Below are 19885 nucleotides of genomic sequence, written 5' to 3' on the forward strand. Positions count from 1 at the left end.
ATATTATTTTATCAAAGATGTTTTCTTAAGTCTCTTAATGGCACAGGTAATTTTAATGTAACTAACATTGACCTAAGGGTGCAAACTCATTAATATTGAACTCAAAAACTCATTCTATATAATTAGAGCTTGTACCTATACAATCGAATATACGTTCTAAATCTAACCAACTAGACATTCCAATTCTATTCTAAATCTATTGATATGGAACCGAGTTTTAAGTGTAACGAAATCATTGACCCAATATTCGTTTTCGCTTTTATCGCTGTGTTGCCCTTTTGCGACCTCGGAACATCTCGCTAACAAACCATGCGCGATATCAGACGAAATATACAAATTAGCCATAGATTAGTAAAGATTACTCACTCCTAACAAGAAAATGTACCCAGTTTTGAGAATTGAAATAGTTGCGTAAAAATTACGCAGTATTAGTTACTTATTCATAAATTTTCTCTAAAAATATTTTTTTTTGTCAAGAATTAAAAAAAAAACTTACTAATAAGCCATTTGTGGCTTCATTCAATTTCAAGGCGGCGAAGTATCTTTACTAATCTATGAAATTAGCTAAAATATTAGTACGATATACGCACATTCGTTTATATTTAGAGTTGACCTAGAATAATTTAGCACCCAGGAAATTATAAGGAGCATAACTTTTGAATATGAGTAGAGATGGCCCATTCCCTGTTTTAGAAACAGAATTGTTTATGCAGTATCTCCTTGCAAAGACATTTATCTACCTACATAATTTCGTTCATATCTACATAATCCTTACAAATCAAATCAAATAAAATTTGTTTGAAATAATTATATGAATAAAGTTTAGCTATCACTAGTTCCTTTAAGAATTAAAGTAACCACAATTTTATATTCGATGCGATATTCAAACCATTTCGTCTGTTAATATCATAATCATATAATCTACTATGCTGACAGTACTCGATAACAAAGAGAATAGATCTTTTCAAAACCTTAACAGTAGAAATACAGAGACAATGTATGCAATTACTGACCGTGCTCACTTTAAATTATAGTTTCCGTTGCACAACCGCAAATCTATGAGCGCTCAATGCTTAATGCATGCTATGCAGACATGAACGAAGCATATGCATGCGTAATGGCTACTTATTTTATGAATATTGAGTTCGTTAACCTTCTGCTCGACGTTTAGGAGTGGTGATAAGTAGAAATAACCATAATTTTGTTATTTTCATGGGATTTTATGGCCGGCCAGCTCGTCACTCTATATTATTAGGTTTGCGTATATACAATGACATTCGTATATAGAACATAGTAGGCCAGATATTATGCCTGTTAGCCTCCACGGTGTATATTTATTGGTAAAAGTAATTTAATTACATTAAAATTCGATCGATAGTAACTGGGGATCCGGTTCTTTAGTTAAATCCGGTTAAATAACACGTTATGATAATGGGAACTGCTAAAATGTACATTTTAGGGACTTACGTACTTCTTACATACAATTGTAATTATTTGTAATTCCATACAACAATGTAGTAGCTTCATAGACGTATATTCATCCATAAATTATAGATATTTATGGGGACATTGTATTATCTGTAGTATATAGCCAATTACGTACATAAATAAATTTAATAAAAAAAAACATTATTTTAATGTATTCTTATCGTAATGTACTGTAGGTATTTTTTCGCTTCTCTTTGACGATGAGACGCAAGCGAAAAACAGGCAGTAAGTCATAAGTGATCAAATTCCGACTAGTTCTGTTTCAAATAAAACAACATATATGATTAACAAAAACTTTACTTCGTATTAGCATATAACAGCGTTACAAGGTACTTGTATCACTAAATAAAACGTGACATAAATATTAATTTTAATAAATAATATACAGGATTATTCCGTTGAGAACGATTACCACAAATTACAAAATACGCGATTGTATTATACTCGGGTCATACAATTCATCGATTTATTAGAATTACTTTGAAATTTGCAGTCCGAATGCCTTATTATATTGTAATCAACATCAATAATGCATCAATTTTGAAAATTTGTAAAGATCTCTTTACGTAGCGTTGTAGTGTTTCATCGAGTCCAGTATGTGGAAGTCGGAAACTAAACGAAACATTTTTTTGTGAACCACTTTGTGTACTGTTATTTAGTTAAAAAAAATAAAACGGAAAATTAATGAAAAAAATTATAATAATTTTTAGTACAAAGTTATTAAGAGTAAATTTTGATATACAACCCTCTGTCTTAAATTACAATAAATGCTTTATATATTTTAGAATAGTCGCTGACTTCCGTGTACTGAAATCTCACCTCGATGAAACACTTGATCATAAGTTATGCCTCCTTCTGTCAGAGATTTTTCTCAAAAGTCACAAAATAGAGTTTGCGCATAATATTCAAATAAACATATATGTGTAGAATTTCAGATTGAGCTATACGTGGCAATCGTCCTTTTAGGCGTCCGTTCAAACTGGCGCGTATGCACGGAGCGGGCGGATTTTGACAAACATTATAGAAGCGGGCACCGCGTAAAAATCCGACAAAAGCGCGCATATGACGCTACACATTTTCCAAAACATACTCCATTTCTCAAAACAAACACTCGAGCTTGCCCACGCGCCAGTTTTAGCGGACGCCCTGAAAAATCAACGCGATGTCATAATTATGTCGTCTGTACCCTTAGTATGAGCTTTCATGTTTTTACAAAAATGACTGTTTTTGTATTTGTTTACGTATTTGACCATACATTTCCAATCAGCGCCCCTAACGAACTGTATCAGAACTGACTGGAAGTGTATGGGAAACACGTAAACAAATACAAAAACAGTCATTTTTGTAAAAACTCATACTAAGGGTACTGGTCTGTTTGTATGATTCGTCATTATACAGGTGGCGTCATATGTTTACAAACACTTGTAGCATTGTCGAAAACAAATAGTAAATACTAAATAGCCTCGTTATTACGTAATAGTCGTTGACACCCATAACGTTTGCCGGTGTCGTAACGAATGGACTCTGACCATTACACCGTACCGTACCATGACAGGACTTTGGAAGGGGCAAAAAATATTCATTGTATAGAAAATTTCATAGGTTCCGTCACCGACCGACCATAATAATTTACAGTACAATGGATATTTTTTCGTTATTAAGAATCCATTGTTTGTAAACAGCTGACGCGGTTTATTTAATAACGAATTATACAATTTGCAGACTACATAATATAGTACAATAACTAAGCCACCCAGAAAAATTATAAAACGGCATCCGATGTAATAAAAACACGGTTTTTCAAACGAGTCAGATTTTTCGTTTATTCCTCTGTATTCCTTTAGCACCTCATTTGAAGAATCTACTAAGACTTTGTCTCTAGTCCAGCCTCTAAACTCCGGCCGCCGGTAAAGTCGGCCTTTTGATCGAGGGGTCCTAGGTACGAATATCGGGCCCGCACCTCTGACCTCTTTTCAAAGTTACGTGCGTATTTAGAAATTAATTATTGCTTGCTTAAACGGTGAAGGAAAACATGAGGAAACCTGCATACTATAGCCTAATCCCTCTTATTTTGAGAGGAGACCCGTGCCAAGCAGTGGGACAGCAATGAGTAGATGATGAGTCCCTTCATGAGAACCTAAGGACGGTTAAATTATTCCCAAAAAAGGCGCCATCACCATATGTGCTATGAATGCTACGAAATAAACGCAAAGTCATATTACTTTATAAACATCGGATACAAATTCAGTAATTTTTCAACGTGGCTAAGTCAATATCCATATTAAACTGATAAAACACCACAATCCATTTACAAACTTCAACGCCCGTTCAATTGGACGGCCAATTTTTTTATTCTTACAATTTGCAAAAATATTCATATAGCAGGATACATATATTTAGGTAAGTTGGGGTAATGTCGGCGCTAGCGTAACACACGTATTAAAATTATACGCATATTAAAGTTATTTTTTATTGACAATATCATAGTGCTAGGATACATTTAATCGGATTTCCTTTTTATAGGAACGATAAATTCATTATCACTGTTCCCATTTAAACTATTGGAAAATGTTGTAATTAATATCTTCTTCTTACTATTTCAAGTATTTTGGCCTATAATGACTCAGTAGTATGAAAATGACACATTTGTATGATGTTGCCAATTAAAAAAAACTTGCAATATCGATCATAGGGTTCCATTCCAGAGCCGATGTTACCCCAATTTACCCTATATTGCAGACTATAAATTAAACCGTAATAAAAATAACTGTGACATATTGTACGAATGACCTTGAAACAAGGTTGCATGGTAGCAAGGTTGACATGTGTGAATTTATTTTTATAAAATTCTATAATATTCAGTTATTATAGTCTACAATTTGCTTTTGGTGATGTCTGTTTCGTGACGAAGTTTTGTTCGTCCGTGATGAGATTTGGTTCATCCGTGACGAGGTTCGGTTCGTCCGTGATGAGGTTTGGTTCGTCCGTGACGAGGTTTAGTTCGTCCGTGATTAACACTTACAGATGACTACGCTTCTTTTAATAAAATAGAAGAAGCAGACGAGCATACAAACCACCTTGTGGTATTTAATCACACATGCTAAATCTGTAATGATTCCAAAATAGGATTAGATATCCATCTGAGATAGGCGACAGATACACTGCTACCCCTGAGAACCATAACATAGAAATGCTTAACACTGGTGGTAAAGGGTTTAACCTAAAATAATTCTACCACCTTAAACCTTTGTAGACCTTCCTTTAACTTTGCCTTTGGCGGTATTCTAGGTTTTTGAAATTGTGAGAAAAACGCGTAATTACCGCGAAACGCCAGTCACAAGAGACTCAATTTGTCGTTATACTTACATGGTAAAATGTGATGAAGGTTATTTGTCATTATCTCTCGTACATAACAAAGGAAAAAGCCAACGGAGCTAAAATTAAATTGAATATATAGAAACAGCATTCATATTTAAAGCAATTTATATCCCTATCTTTCATTAAGGCTGAAGACACACTGAGTTCAGAACGGACTTAATAAACTCAAGAATTTCCTACAGGTACTCATTGGCACTTCCTTTCCATATTTTTTTACAAATAAACGATAAATAATTAAAAAACAAAATCAGCGGGTCTCGTAAGTATTTCCATTTTCAAAAGTGTATATCTACAGCCTTAATTCCATTTTTAAACACATGTCAACACTGTAATTTCCATCACTACGTATCACAATCTTGTTTTCAAATAGTCATTATAATTTTTTACCCACCAACCTTAAGTAGGAGTTACATCCGATACAAATTCATTACCAATTATTGAAGTTACACTTCTTTTGGCGTAGACTGTTCAATATATTTTTAACATGAAACAAAGTTGCGTGAACCGATGTAACACATATTTTTTTAGCGTGGGACGTAATTGAAAGCGCCGATGTAACACACAATTTGAGCGTATTTATTTGTAATTTTTACTTTCGACTATTGGTCTATTTTTCGGTTTAAAAAAGTTTAAATGCATAAAAAAATATGATTCTTAATCTCGCCAAAGAAGTATAACTTTTTACGTGAGTACATTAGTACAGACACGCGTATTTAGTTAATTACTTTCGGTTACACTTATAAAATTATGCATAACATTATAAATGGTATTGCAGGTACAAAACTTTAACTACACAATGTAGAGTAGAATAATTTGTTAATTGTTAGTATGTGTTAACATTACATATCTCTAAATAAACATTACATTTTTTTTATTTAATTCAAGAGCAATCTGTGAATACTACACTGAAAACCAATTCTTTGGTTCGTATGAGTCTATGACTACTAACTACTGAACGAGTATAATTGTGCCACTCTGAAGTTTCTGAAGTGTGAATTTACCCACAAAAGTGAAAGTTTAAATTAGTGTTACATAAAATAGTATCTACGAAAACAATTGGATCGGATTTTGTAAGCCTCCAGAGAAATTAATTAACAGTTGTATTAATTGTTATAGAAACCCATTGTGAGGAACTCTACATATTTGAATTTACCATAATCTTGTCATATCACTTAGTGCACAGAAGAACAATGTGATTTAAAACACTCACCTAACTTTTAAAACCTCCGTGGCATTCTCATCTTTAAATGAACAGCAATTATCAACACTGCATTTGATTTAGAATCAGATGATATAACTATATATAATATTAAGTGTAAATTTATTTGAGACATCCAGAAAAAAATATTGATACAATTTGTGAGACATATTAAAGGGACGACCCTGAATTCAAATTTTGAAGACTAAGATAACTAATTCATGGGCAATATAGATAAAAAGATTCTCCACGTTTTTCTACATCAAAGAGGCACAACTATGACTTTTATATATAGATTTTTTTATCATTATCATTAAGAAAAGGCCATTAGGACCGTGAACTGTAGCATATATTAAAAACTACATAGTAATATAATTTGTGTGCCGACAAGAACTATATAAGTCAGATGTGTCAAGGAATGTCCTAATAGGATAAGTCAGACTTAACACTACTGAGTGTTATGATGAAATACGTATTAACATACAATTCCTCCCTTTTGTAACAATTAAAACGTAACATTTAGATAGTTGCGAACAATCCGCCGAATAGCTTGCCAAAGAATGACGTAAATACCGCGCGTGAATGAAGATAGAGAACCTTTTAATCCCCGTGAAGAACCAAGAGCACGCGGAGAATTCGCGACGAGAAAATATTCGTGGCAAATACAGCAGAGTAAATTATTTACATACTCGTATACACGCCTATTCGTCTGTACTCGCCGAATATCTAAATGTTAGCCACCGAAACAAGTGTTCTAACAGAACAGCCTATATCATCCTATCTACCATCCAATCTGAATATGCACTTAAATCAATGCAAAGTTATACTTTAGGTTACTTTTTCTACCGATGGATATATTCTTCACTCAATAGTGTTATTCATATTAGCACACAAGGCATTCTGAATAGTCCTTAAGGGTAACAACAATCTATAGTCATCACAGGTAACGACTTTAGGTATTTAAGTCAAGGGCTTTACTCATCAGCTACTTCACAAATCATCTATCATATTAAGACATTCCTTCATACGTAGAAATCCGAAAATATGTAAATAAAGCACTCACCAAACCATTACACAAGACTAGTATTCAAACTGAAAATAAAGCGTTTAAACTCATGGCAATTTCTAGAAAAAAATATATAAGAAAATAATAAATACAAATATATGTCATTACTATAAAAACCGACCTAGTATTAAGTATGTCAATATATAACTTTTGCACTATAGGCAATGCACAGCAGTGTTTACATCTGCTTTTCGGTGACAAGTCTTATCTACACTTCATCATATATAATATTATGCTTATTACATTACCGTAACTATTCTAATGTGAGTCAATATGTACAGCAACTATAATATAGTCTAGCAGCAGGTGGATTGAACGGTTTCGGCTTCCAGGAGGTTGAAGTCCATGCCATTTGGCCGGTTGAAACCAGTTTTAATGCCGTCCCAACCGTCCTCTACCTTGTATTCTCCTGTCTGGATCCGGTTGTACACTTCTTGAGCAACGAGGACAAACGCCTCTTCAACATTTAGGCCTGTTTTAGCTGACGTCTCTACATGGTGTAGGCCTGAAACATACATATATATGAACTTTCTAATTTCCTTCTAAATATAAACAAGTAAAAAAAAAATTGGAAAGAAGTTTAAAAAACTCTTATATGTATTTATTTTTAAGCTTTTGTAATTTATTAAATTTTACAATAAACATTGTGTAAACAATATGTACAAGACGAAAATAAAGTTATGTTCAAAATTATATTCTTTTTGGATACTAGTGACAAATATCCCTTAAATAGAAAGACATATCTTTACATAAGAGTTCAGTATAAATGCAGCATATGTGTTTATAACTACTAACCAGCAAGTAACATAATGCATACATGAGTAAACCAAGAAGTAATACAATACAAAACAAGTAAAGCATGACTAGGCAACATAGCTATCATTGTTTCAAGTGTAATAAATTCCAAGTACCATTCTCTTCTGCGAATATTCTAGCTTCTTCGCACGACACTTCTCTTCTCGCGCCATTTTTGTTATCTGTACCCACCAGGTCCACCTTGCAGCCAACCAACGCGAAAACTGGCCTGTGAGGTTCTATATGCCTCTTCGCCTCCATCATCCAGAGAGGTATATGCTCGAAACTGGACCTGTTACACACGTCGTACACGAGCAGCGCACCAACAGAGTTCCTGTAGTAAGATTTCGTAATGGACCTAAAGCGCTCCTGGCCAGCTGTGTCCCAAAGCTGCAACTTGATACGGGTCCCATCTTGCACTTCGATGATGCGCGCAAAGAAATCAACACCCACCGTCGGGTCCGATAGCTAAAACGTAATGCGTAATTTACTCCTCACTTTACACAACGAAAATAAAAAACAAAAACAATGGACAGGAACTCACCTCCGCGAATTTCCCGTCGGTAAAATATTTCAACAGTGAACTTTTCCCGACCGTACTATCGCCGATCAAGATCAGTCTGAACTGATAATCGAATATTGGGTCGACCATTTTTTTAACATAAATCGTAACAACAAAGGCCAGTCCAATTTTGCGTATAAATTTCTAAAATGAAATTAGACTGACTGACATCCGTCATGGATCATCATTGTGATTGATACAGATATTGAAAGTCACAGATAACAAAGCAAAAATTATACGGAAAATATTTAATAACAAAAAAATCTCAAATTATTTGATTTAAAAAATAGAAAAAAGCAAAATTGGGTACTTGACAGTTATAACAATAAAATATGAAGTATGTTGGATATGATAGCTTATAAGGAAACATAAATTATGCAGTATTTCGTTTATTTTTTAATACGTTCTAAGTATTTTAATTTTTAAAAAGAAATTTTAGATTTTTTATCTGTGGATTTTAAATCCCAAAACGGCGACAGTGCTGCCTCAAATGTCATGTGACGTCACTACATCGAAACCAAACAAGACAAATAATAATTAAATCGTTTGCTGTTAGAGTTGGTTGAATTTATGTTGTGAACCGAAATGAAGCCATACTATATTAAAGCTGATAGCGTGAACCTGCTTAAAGAAGATCCATATATGCAGTGCAATAAATCAAAATGGATACAAAAACTTCCGTGAGATAACCTATGGAAATATCAAATAAACAACGTAAGTAAAAAAAAAAAAAAGAAAAAGTCAAAATATCATGTCATGGAATAAATATTTTGTGAAATATAATAACAATATGTGATTCATAAATACATAAACTGAGTAAAAGTACTAGTATAAAGTGGTTATTTATTAGAACTTTTTCATTGCGCAGTGCGCACTATTAATTTTATAAAAATAACATTTTATAATGTTATGAGCGCTCTGACGGCTGACAGCTGTTGTCACCACTATTTATTTGTAAATATTTTTATTGTGAAAGTGAAAAATGGGAACATGACATTATTTTATACAATTTCAGTATTTTCGTTAGATTCAAAGCTACTGTCCTCTTGTTTGGGGATGTCTTGAGCAGCAGTAACGACAGTAATGCATGTGTTCGACCTCTGATGAAAGCATATCTATCCATTGTCCATATTTCCAAGAAGTCCAGTGCTTTTAGGAGGATACCCATCCAGAAAACATTTGTTAATTTCAACTACACTTCGTATATAATTTTGTTTTCTTTTTTACTAACATACATATATATTTTTAATAGATTTCTAAGTGCTATCATACTTTATTTAATTTAACTTTTTTACTTAGTAACTAAATGCCTAATGATTCGTTGTTACGGTGCTCCATTTGTGCAGACAATAAACATTACAAAGGACAAAGAGGCTTAAGGATACATTGTAGCCGAATCCATATACCGCGAATCGATCCCATTAACACCACCTCTGTTGCAAATTTCGTAAGTAATTCAGATGGGGCCCGTAATAACGAACCATTATATCTGAGACTCGCAAATCTTAAACATAATGTACGGGTGGTCAAGCGAATCCCTAAAGGAGCGCGCTCGACTGTGGCCGTGTCACTTACCGAGCGTGTGGCCAAAGTAGTTGCAGAAAATAGCTTTAATGCTTGGGAAGACCTATTACTATTTCCATACAAAAATTTACATTTAAGCAATAGACAACAAAAGCAATCACTATGTAGTTTAATAAAATATAATACTATTCAAAATGTTCTTCCCATTCCTAACGTCCCTACAAATAACCAAAACTGTATTCCTTTTCGAAACAATATTTTAAAATTAATAGAAAATAAAATCTCCGACGGAGATGTGAAAGGCGCTGCAAAAATTCTATTTTCTAATGATACTATGGCTACGCGCTCACCTGAAACGCTTGGGGCACTTCGCGATAAGCATCCCACACAGGCATCCTCGCAGTTACCTTACCCTTCTTACAATCCGCAGCATGAATTTTTGAGAGTCAGCGAGGAAGCCACCAAGTTCGCTATCCGTTCATTTTCGAGCGGATCTGCTGGTGGTTTAGACGGCCTTACTCCACAGCATTTGAAGGATTTAACTGATCCTTTTTTAGGCGAAGCAGGTGTAAATTTGGTGAAGGAGCTCACTGCTCTCATTAATTTAATGTTAGCAGGAAGATTTCCTCCCGAAATTACACCTGTACTTTATGGAGCCAACCTCGTTGCTCTTAAAAAAAAGGATGGAGGCATTAGGCCCATCGCTGTAGGTTGTACTCTACGAAGATTGGCTTCGAAGTTGTGCTGTCGTAATTATAACGAGCCATTGGCTAGTCGGTTTAGGCCTCGGCAGCTCGGCTTCGCAGTCAAGGGTGGCTGCGAGGCAGCAGTACACGCTGCTCGTACTTTTCTGAATAGAAAAAATTATGAGGTTTTCTTAAAAATAGATGTCAAAAATGCATTCAATTCCCTAGATAGGGGGGCCCTACTTACAGAAATTCAAAAAGAAATGCCTGAAGTTTTTGGTTATATGTGGCAATCTTATGGGACCCCCTCAAAATTGTTATTCGGCGATAATGTTATAGAATCGTGTGTGGGATGTCAGCAAGGCGACCCTCTTGGCCCATTAATTTTTAGTTTGGCTATACAACCAATAATCACACAACTAAATTCTGAATTTAATGTATGGTACCTAGATGATGGTTCTTTGGGAGGAACTGCATCAACTGTATTGGAGGACCTAAAAATAATAATACAGCGTTTTAATCACATAGGTTTGAGTCTAAATTTTAACAAATGTGAAATCTTTTTTTCGGAAAAATTATCTGTTGAACAGTGTCATAATATTTATGATCAGTTCAATTCAATATGCCCTAATATATCTATTTTAGAAAAAGAAAATTTAACACTATTAGGTGCTCCAATATTTGATGATGCATTTGTTCCCATTATAAATTCTAAATTACATCACTTTGAAAACATTTCGGAACGACTTTTTGATTTAAAACCTCACATGGCTATGTACATTTTGCGCCTTTGCTTATTCGCTCCAAAATTCATGTATTTACTTCGTTGTTGTCCATTTTGGAAATTCCCATCGGTCACTCATATTTTAGATACTTTATTACAAAACTGCTTATCCAAAATTTTAAATTTAAAATTTGATGATCGTTCCTGGATGCAGGCAACTCTTCCAGTTAGGTTTGGTGGCATAGGTGTCCGCACGACGGAAGGTTTAGCACTTCCGGCTTTCTTGGCCTCTTGCCATAGTACGCTCGCCCTCATCACTGAAATATTGAACACTAATTTAAATGATGTTCGGGTGGCGTACATGTCAGAGGCAGGGGAGGTCTGGAGTGATCGTTTTCCGTCTGAGGACACCTCTATGTCAGAAAAGACCAAACAATCAGTTTGGGACACACCGGGTCTTAAATCTGTTTTTGCCTGCCTTCTGGAAGGATGTCCGGACAACACTGATAGGGCCCGGTTATTAGCTGTTGCCCAAAGCGATTCAGGGCATTGGTTACACGCACTCCCGTCCAACAATATTGGCACCGTGCTGGATCCTATAACTTTGCGTATTTCCATAGGTCTCCGGCTCGGTGCCAGGATTTGCGAGCCTCATTTTTGTCCGTGTGGGCAGGAGGTGGACACGTTGGGTCGGCATGGCTTGTCCTGTACCAGGAGTGCCGGCAGGTTGTATCGTCACGGGACTCTGAACAGTTTGATTCGTCGGGCACTTGCTACCGTCTCTATACCTGCGACGTTAGAACCTCCAGGCCTTTTTAGAGACGATGGCAAGAGACCCGATGGAATCACTCTAGTTCCATGGAGTCTCGGACGACCCCTGGTATGGGACGCGACGTGCGTAGACACCTTGGCCCCATCGCACGTAAGCAATACATCTGTGTGTGCGGGGGCCGCAGCCGACCATGCCCAAACTCTCAAGCGCCGTAAATATAATAATTTATTAGACAATTATTTGTTTGCGGCGCTTGCAATAGAGACAATGGGTCCATGGTCATCTGACATGAAAAAATTCATGTCAGATATGTCGGCCAAGCTTGTAACTGCTTCCGGTGACCAAAAAGCTGGCGGCTACTTTGCTCAAAGGCTAAGCCTGGCCGTTCAACAAGGAAACGCCGCCAGCGTTTTGGGAACCATGCCTCGCACGGCAATTTTAGATGGTTTATTTTATTTATGATTTTATCTTTTTTACTCTTGATTGTATATATTGTTAATTAGAAATAATTTGTATATATTTTAGCTTTAATAATTTCTTGTTATTTAGTTATAAATTTCTTATCCGTAATTGACAATAAAGACGTAAGTAAAACATTCTTTATATTTACATTTAATCATATCGGACAATTAAAACATTTCTTAACTGACTTCAGACAGAAGAAAGGTTGTCTTCAAGTAATTATTAAGATTTTTTTAAATATACTTATATTCTTATGTGAACTGTTTTAAGGTTATTAATTGGTTATATTTATATTTACAGATCTTCCCGACAATCGTATAGTGACGACGTTATAGAGTATGTGCAGTTTAAGAGGAAGGCAAGTTTGTGTTTCATGAAAAGTAAAAGTTGTCCTGAACACAAGGTACATCAATGAAAATGAAAATGTGATGACTGTCCTGCCTAGAAGAAGTGAGGAGCCAAAACTTTCGAAAGTGGGCACCAGTCTGAAATACATAAAGTAAAGTACACGGGAAATAGTACTTCTTTACTTGCGTAACCTACCCAACAAGATAAAGGAAGAAAAGTGACCATACAGTTCCTATTATTGCATTGCAATTTAATTCTGAAAATGACAGTGATAAAAATATATATCCATTTGTTACGGAAAATAATTTTAGTAATGAAGAAAAGCAGACACGCAAGCAGCACAAAAATTTAGCTTAGGTGATGTGTAGTAATTATTGTAACTGTAACATATGATAAATATAAAAGTTCTACTGTGTGTACTCACTAATAGAACCATATAAACCAAATAAACAAAGAAATCGGTTAATAAAATACTAATATTAGCAAATCATGTATTTTTAATTATACAGTCCTGTAACTTAATCAGTGCACATGCACCATCAATAGTAACATTAGTAACACAGTCATGAAATATTTTAATTGTGTCCTACTAAATACTGAATGGGCCCTTAAAATAGAATTCTCATAGACGTCTTATAATTCTATTCTTATCATAGACATCTATATATTATATTAAATATATGAATACTTCCACTTGCTGTTTTGTTTTGATTACGTCCCGTTCCAATGATTTGGAATTGACGAATCACTCGAGAGTTACTAAATTTATTCCTTTTCAATAATACTTCTCTTACATAGATAGTATAAAATGTCATTGCTTGCAAACAGAGGATTTAAACATATAAGAATCAGCAAGTTCTTTAACGTTTATGAGATTTGGGTTTAGGAACTTGTATAAGCAAATTTGTTACGATCGTACTTGTACACATCGTCACTGCACACGTCTTATAACTTATCATTTATTTAAATTTTAGTTATAATAGCTAAATAACTCTCAATTTTCTTCTAAGCGTTGTTTGTTTACTTACAGTGTAATGACGTTCCGCCACAAAATGACACTTGACCGCCTGATTTAACGCGACGTTCCGTTCACCGTAAAGAAAGTTCGATTTTTATTAATGAATAGCCCTTTTTTCGAAAAACTGATCAATGAAAGGCATATATAATACGTATACTAATTCATTAAAACAGTTTCCCAAAAAGTGTCAAGTACCCAATTAAAATGAATTTCAAACCATTTATCACACAATTACTTTTCTAATAAAACTAAACATATGAGTTTATCGTGTGCTTTTCGTTGCTTCAATGTTTTCAAAATCATAAATTGACACTTGACATTATATAGACATTTGACAATTCACTGACAAGTGACAACAAATCCAAAAGAAAGAGTGTGATTAGAAGAAAATGTAAATGAAATGAAAATTGAATAAAATGGCATAAGGGAAGGCTTTCCCAGTTTTGTATTAACGTAAACAGTGTTTAGTTACTGCGATTGGTATCAAAGTTACATGTAAACTGAACTATACATGTCTACCATAATGTCGTCAAGTCGGTCCAAAACTTCAATACTGGATAAGCCCCTCCCGAAGGGAAAGGGTGAAATTTCCTTAGCATTTTACACCCTTCTATTCTCCGAAATAGTTCAGTATTGTCAGAACAAATCCCATTCCTTAACTGAACTTCAGAATAAGTAAGTATACTTCATTCTTTAGCAAGGTAGTGAAATATAACTTTTGATCAAATTGCTAATCTTAATCTTAGATTTTAGAAATATGTAGCTACTTAATAAGTACTTTTACCCACGCAATCTTAAACCAGATTTTATGTTTGGAACAACCACTATACTGGCCAGGGTTCTTAACACATTGTAAATCAATCTGGCATATAGATTAGGGGCCGTTCAAGTATTACGTAACGCAATTTTTTAAGATTTTTGACCCCCCCTCCCCCCCTTGTAACGCACCGTAACGTTTTACTATACCCCCCCCCCCCTCTCTTAACGTTACGTAACACTCAAGTGTCAATTTTTACCCTAAACTCGCTATAAGTTATGTTATAGTTTTTATCCTATTTTTACTTTCAATATTTACTTAATAATACTAAGAAATAAAACAAGAGATTTTTAATGCGAATAACAGTAAAAATTAATAAAACATCAACTCATGGGCAGGCAAAAATATACTTGTCCTTTTTAACTACACCTAGTCGCTGTCGGATCATACAGATACTCGATGCGGATTAAGTATGAAATGTCAAATGTGTGAAAATTCGGAATTGTTCAGTCGTGTATTCCGAATCTATACGAATGTCATTTAGGTGGACGCCGCGCCGGCTCACGAAACCTTTAATGATAAATCAAACTGCTATTTCGATGAATCTAACGTTGACAGTCCTAAGCCTGTATAAAGTATGAAGAAAAGATTACATTTCATTATTACTAGTGAGTGCGCGTGCAACCCTTACCGCTCTTACATATTGATGCAAGGCATGAACGAACTAGCTTCTTAGAGCCGGTCCACACGGCGCGTTGCGTCAGCGTTGCGTCGACGTAGCGCTGTGGCTGCGTCGTTTTACATACTAATAATCATAGTGTTCACACGGTGCGCTGCGTCGACGCGCGCACCGTGTGGACCGGCTCTTAGTCCAAGAATAAGTACCTAGTCCTCACCAAATTGTACTAACTAATGAGACTTTATGGGACTAGGTGGAACAGGTTTCTGGTTCACGTATTTTTAAATACTAGGAACAGGCATACCTAATCTCAAATTTACCTAGTACAACCCATCTCTACTTGTCTATAAACACTAACGAATACTAACAACGAAAACAACATTAAATGACGTACAATAGTCTACTATACAACTTGCGAGAACAAATTAAAAATGACAACCAGACTATACAAAGAGCGTGTTCAGCCGAACTAGGTCTCCTGAAGTCCTGAGTATTCTAAGTTAGTTTAAGTATAGTCAAAGCTTACATACTGCTATACTGTACTATACTTAGTCTAACTCAGAATACTCAGGACTTAGTTCGGCTGAACCCACTCATTCAAGGGATTCCCCGTAAAACGTAAATGAAAAGGGTTGCCAATTTAGGAGTTTTAATTCCCTATTTTTTTATTAAAAAAATGTTACGTAACGTGTATTAAGAAAGACCCCCTCCCGCCCCTGTAACGCATCGTAACGTTTTACAAGACCCCCCCCCCTCCCCCCAAATTGCGTTACGTAATACTTGAACGCCCCCTTAGCTTACAAAGTTCCATTTCTATTAAAATGATGATAATTCCTATAAAATCATTGGAAAAGTTTTAAAATACCAGGGGTGCAGTCCAAGATTCACCCAATGCTTCTGAGACTGACAAAACATCATTTGACTACTCATATACTCTACTTAGTCCACAATTTTTTTTCATTTTGTGTATTTTTTTTAAATTTATATTTATAATTATACTGTGTTTTAGACTTTCAGATATTGGCCAGGATGTGGGCGCCAGGCTACTTGATCTGTACTTCGTTAGAGAGAGGAACAGTAAGAGAGAGATAAAGCTACTTAACATGTTGCTATTCGTCAAGTCTACTTTGTGGAAGGTACATAATTTAAACATTTGATAGCCAATTAACACTCCTTCTACTTATAATCAATTCTTGATTTACCCACATTTTTTATAACATGATCTAATTTGATCCCTTTCTAATCAGAAAGAAAGCATTTTATTTAAAAAAAATATAGAGAACAATTATAATCACCTTGTCATTTTTTTAAATAAAATGATGGAGCAAATGAGCATCCAGTTCACCAGATGGTAAGTGGCCACTGCCACCCATGGACATCTGTAACCACTTTTGTAGAGCAATGGATAAAAACAATCTCGTAAAGGATATAGAATATTATTTATGCCTACCTTTTCATCCCTTAGAATTTCCATTGTATAGATCTGATTTGATTCTTTCAGGTGTTATTTGGCAAGGAAGCTGATAAACTGGAACATGCCAATGATGATGAGAGAACTTACTACATTATTGAAAAAGATGCTCTGGTAAGTTATTCTGTACTGGATTTATATGGGTTACTTAGACCTATACTAAATTGATCAATAAAATTGGTTTAGTCTGCTATAAAATAGAGACAGTATTTTGCCTTTCTTTATAGTGTAGGAAGAGACGAGCATGCTGTCCACCTCATGGTAAGGCTGCTGCCACCAGCCATGGGCATCAGTAATCAACCCAAGATAAGCACCATTACCCTTGAGGATGTGGCTGGAAAACATTGGACAAGTGTCCCTTTTACCATACAATTTGCCTTCTTCAAGGCATCTATGATGACGTACATGTATTAATGAATTTAATGCTCTTCATATGTCGTGCGTGTAAACCTCACGTGCGTCCCACACAAACACACATGCGGTTGGAACACGCATGCTGGCCTAAACACGTACGACAGGAAAGGAGCTTTAGCTTGCTGCAATCTCTTCGCAACCTGAGGCAGTGAACATATGAAACGCAAGTGATACGCTTGCGGATTAGTTGCGTCACTGAAATAGCGCCCTTAGTAAAGATAAGTTCCTTATAAATGCGCACAATTTAACATTCCTCTTTTACTTTCAGGTAAACAAGTTTATAAGTGTCCCAAAAGACAAGGGTTCCCTAAACTGTGCTACTTTCAATGCTGGGATTATTGAAGCTGTGCTCACTAAGAGTGGATTTGTATGTATATAAATGATTTAGAACTTAACACTGTTATTTTAGGATCTATAATAAAAAAATGCAAACAAGATTAGAAGTTTAGCCCTGTATGATTTTCTAGAAGGCCCAGGCAGGTCATCCAGAGAATGTTTTTTTTTTTTATATAATATAAGAGTAGCAGACGGGCATGCAGTCCACCTGATGGTAAGTGGCTACTGCCGCCCATGGACATCTATAATCAACCCCAGATAGGATTGGTTATTCCTACCTGAGGTCGGCCACAGATGCGCCGCTACCCCTGAGGACTGAGCTGGAACGCCTCGGAAAAGTCTGTCTCCCTTACCACACCCTTCAAACCGGAACACAGCAGCTCCTAACACTGCTGTTATTAGGTAGAAATAGGTGTGGCAGTGGTGCCGCCAGAGTCGAACCACAAAGGGTTCTACCAACTTCAATCATAAGTAATAATCGCAATTATTATTAGTGAATTATTTGACAATGAATAAAAATATTTTCAGTAAACATGATAATTAATAATCTCCTCAGAAATATGTTCTCAAATTGCGAGTGTAATGTCCTGTAGCATGAATGCAGCTCCAGCCCTAACCCTTGATCAGGGTAGAGAGAGATGGATTTTCAGTGCTCTTTTAAAATAGGACCTTTTTTGCCGACCTATACGCAAAGCGTCGCCAACGCCTATTTATACCATGGTACAGTCGGCGCCAAATTGCTAGTCCGTTGTTGCGGGCAGGTGAAGTCATACAATTTGCTATGGCGACGCAATTCATTTCTAGCAGAGCGGACTAGCAGTTTTACGCGGACTATACCAAAGTTCCTAGATGTATAATTGTTACCCCATTTGGCTTTAGTCACCTCTTGCCATCTTGCACCCAAAGTTACATAATACTTCCTAGCCTGATTCGAAGCATTTGTTCATTAAATTAATCGGAAATATAATTGTTTCAGCCCGCAAAGGTGACGGCACATTGGCACAAAGGGACAACATACATGGTTAAGTTTGAAGACTCTGTCATCACCAGAGACAAGTCTCTCGATGACCGCTAAACAGTTCTTTATTCCTCATTTAATTAAGTGTATGCTATCTATATTATTCTGTATAAGCTCTAGATAATTAATATAAGTGCTATAAGTATTAACATTGTGTTGTTTTTTGTAATATCATGCTAATCCCAATATTTTTAAGGTAAGCATATACTTAAGTCACAAAAATGTAATGTTGCCTTAAAAGTTATAATGAACTTGAGGGATAAATTAAATTTATCAAATTCATTCAAATCTTCTTCTAAGATGAATCTTAACATCTTTCGAACATTGAAACACGAATAGCACAAAATGTGAGTACATATTCTCTATAAATAATTCCAAATTGTTACATATAATTATTTGCCTTAAATTTTATATAAGTGTACACTAAAAACCCATTACAACTTCTTTAACCTTTAATTAAGCAATAAAACGAGGCATTTCTTTCGAATTCTCATATTAAAGGAGTTTATTTATTCTATCACGGTACCTAATTCTACCGCATCGACAATCCTGAAGGAACTTGTTGCGTTGGTTCCAGACCAGATAGCCATAAGTCAACATTGGGAGTACCAACATGAAGATAGCAGTTGGAATATTCCTACGATTTGGGTAGAAATGTTCAAAGTGGGTGGCTTTCATGGCTATGTACCTTTGGATGGCTGGATCGAACTGAAATATTGAGATAAGGAATAGTATTCAAGTGTTCATTATCTATAATTTATGATCTATGGATCTGTTAGAAAATCGATGAATCTCTTGGGAAAACTCATAAACGATGTTACTGTCATCGGTACATGTCTATAATTAAGTGCACACACTCATACTATCCTGAGACTAAGTCTGTTTTTACCCTTTAGTTGAAATAACTGTCATAAAATTGTGTCTACCACACTGCACCCTTCACACTAGAGGTCAGCAGTACTTGACACTACTGTTATAATACAGAAATAGATACAGCGCTTAGTAATAAAACAAATTAATAGAAATATTACATAGATTTTCTATATTATTCAAGTAGTAAGTAAACATAGTCCACCTGATAAAGCTGTAACCATCTCCATATAGAAACAAGGGTTCTGAAAATGTGAAACCGTACAAATGGCCGTTCTAGTGGGCTATGATAATCACCTCATACTAAAGCATCCAGCTT

At 35.4% G+C, this 19885-nt stretch overlaps 2 protein-coding genes across 2 annotated transcripts; one reads left to right on the top strand and one right to left on the bottom strand.

Moving 5' to 3' along the window:
* Positions 1-7318: 7318 nt before the first annotated feature.
* Rab39 (RAS oncogene family member Rab39) lies at positions 7319-8673 on the bottom strand. Its single transcript, XM_073076363.1, has 3 exons — positions 8470-8673; positions 8042-8393; positions 7319-7635 (listed from the first exon to the last, which is right to left on the bottom strand). The coding sequence occupies exons 1-3, from the start codon at positions 8575-8577 to the stop codon at positions 7427-7429; spliced, it is 669 nt and encodes a 222-aa protein (XP_072932464.1). The 5' UTR covers positions 8578-8673; the 3' UTR covers positions 7319-7426.
* A 5694-nt stretch (positions 8674-14367) lies between these two features.
* Trs31 (trafficking protein particle complex subunit 31) lies at positions 14368-18845 on the top strand. The gene is made up of 5 exons (XM_073076364.1): positions 14368-14696; positions 16467-16593; positions 16959-17042; positions 17611-17709; positions 18655-18845. Exons 1-5 carry the CDS (start codon positions 14533-14535, stop codon positions 18751-18753), a joined length of 573 nt encoding a protein of 190 aa, XP_072932465.1. The 5' UTR covers positions 14368-14532; the 3' UTR covers positions 18754-18845.
* The last annotated feature ends 1040 nt before the right edge of the window (positions 18846-19885 follow it).

The sequence above is a fragment of the Epargyreus clarus genome, unplaced genomic scaffold (genome assembly GCF_041222505.1).
Source record: "Epargyreus clarus isolate Ecla_fem2 unplaced genomic scaffold, WU_Ecla_fem_2.2 ptg000009l, whole genome shotgun sequence".
NCBI lineage: Eukaryota > Metazoa > Arthropoda > Insecta > Lepidoptera > Hesperiidae > Epargyreus > Epargyreus clarus.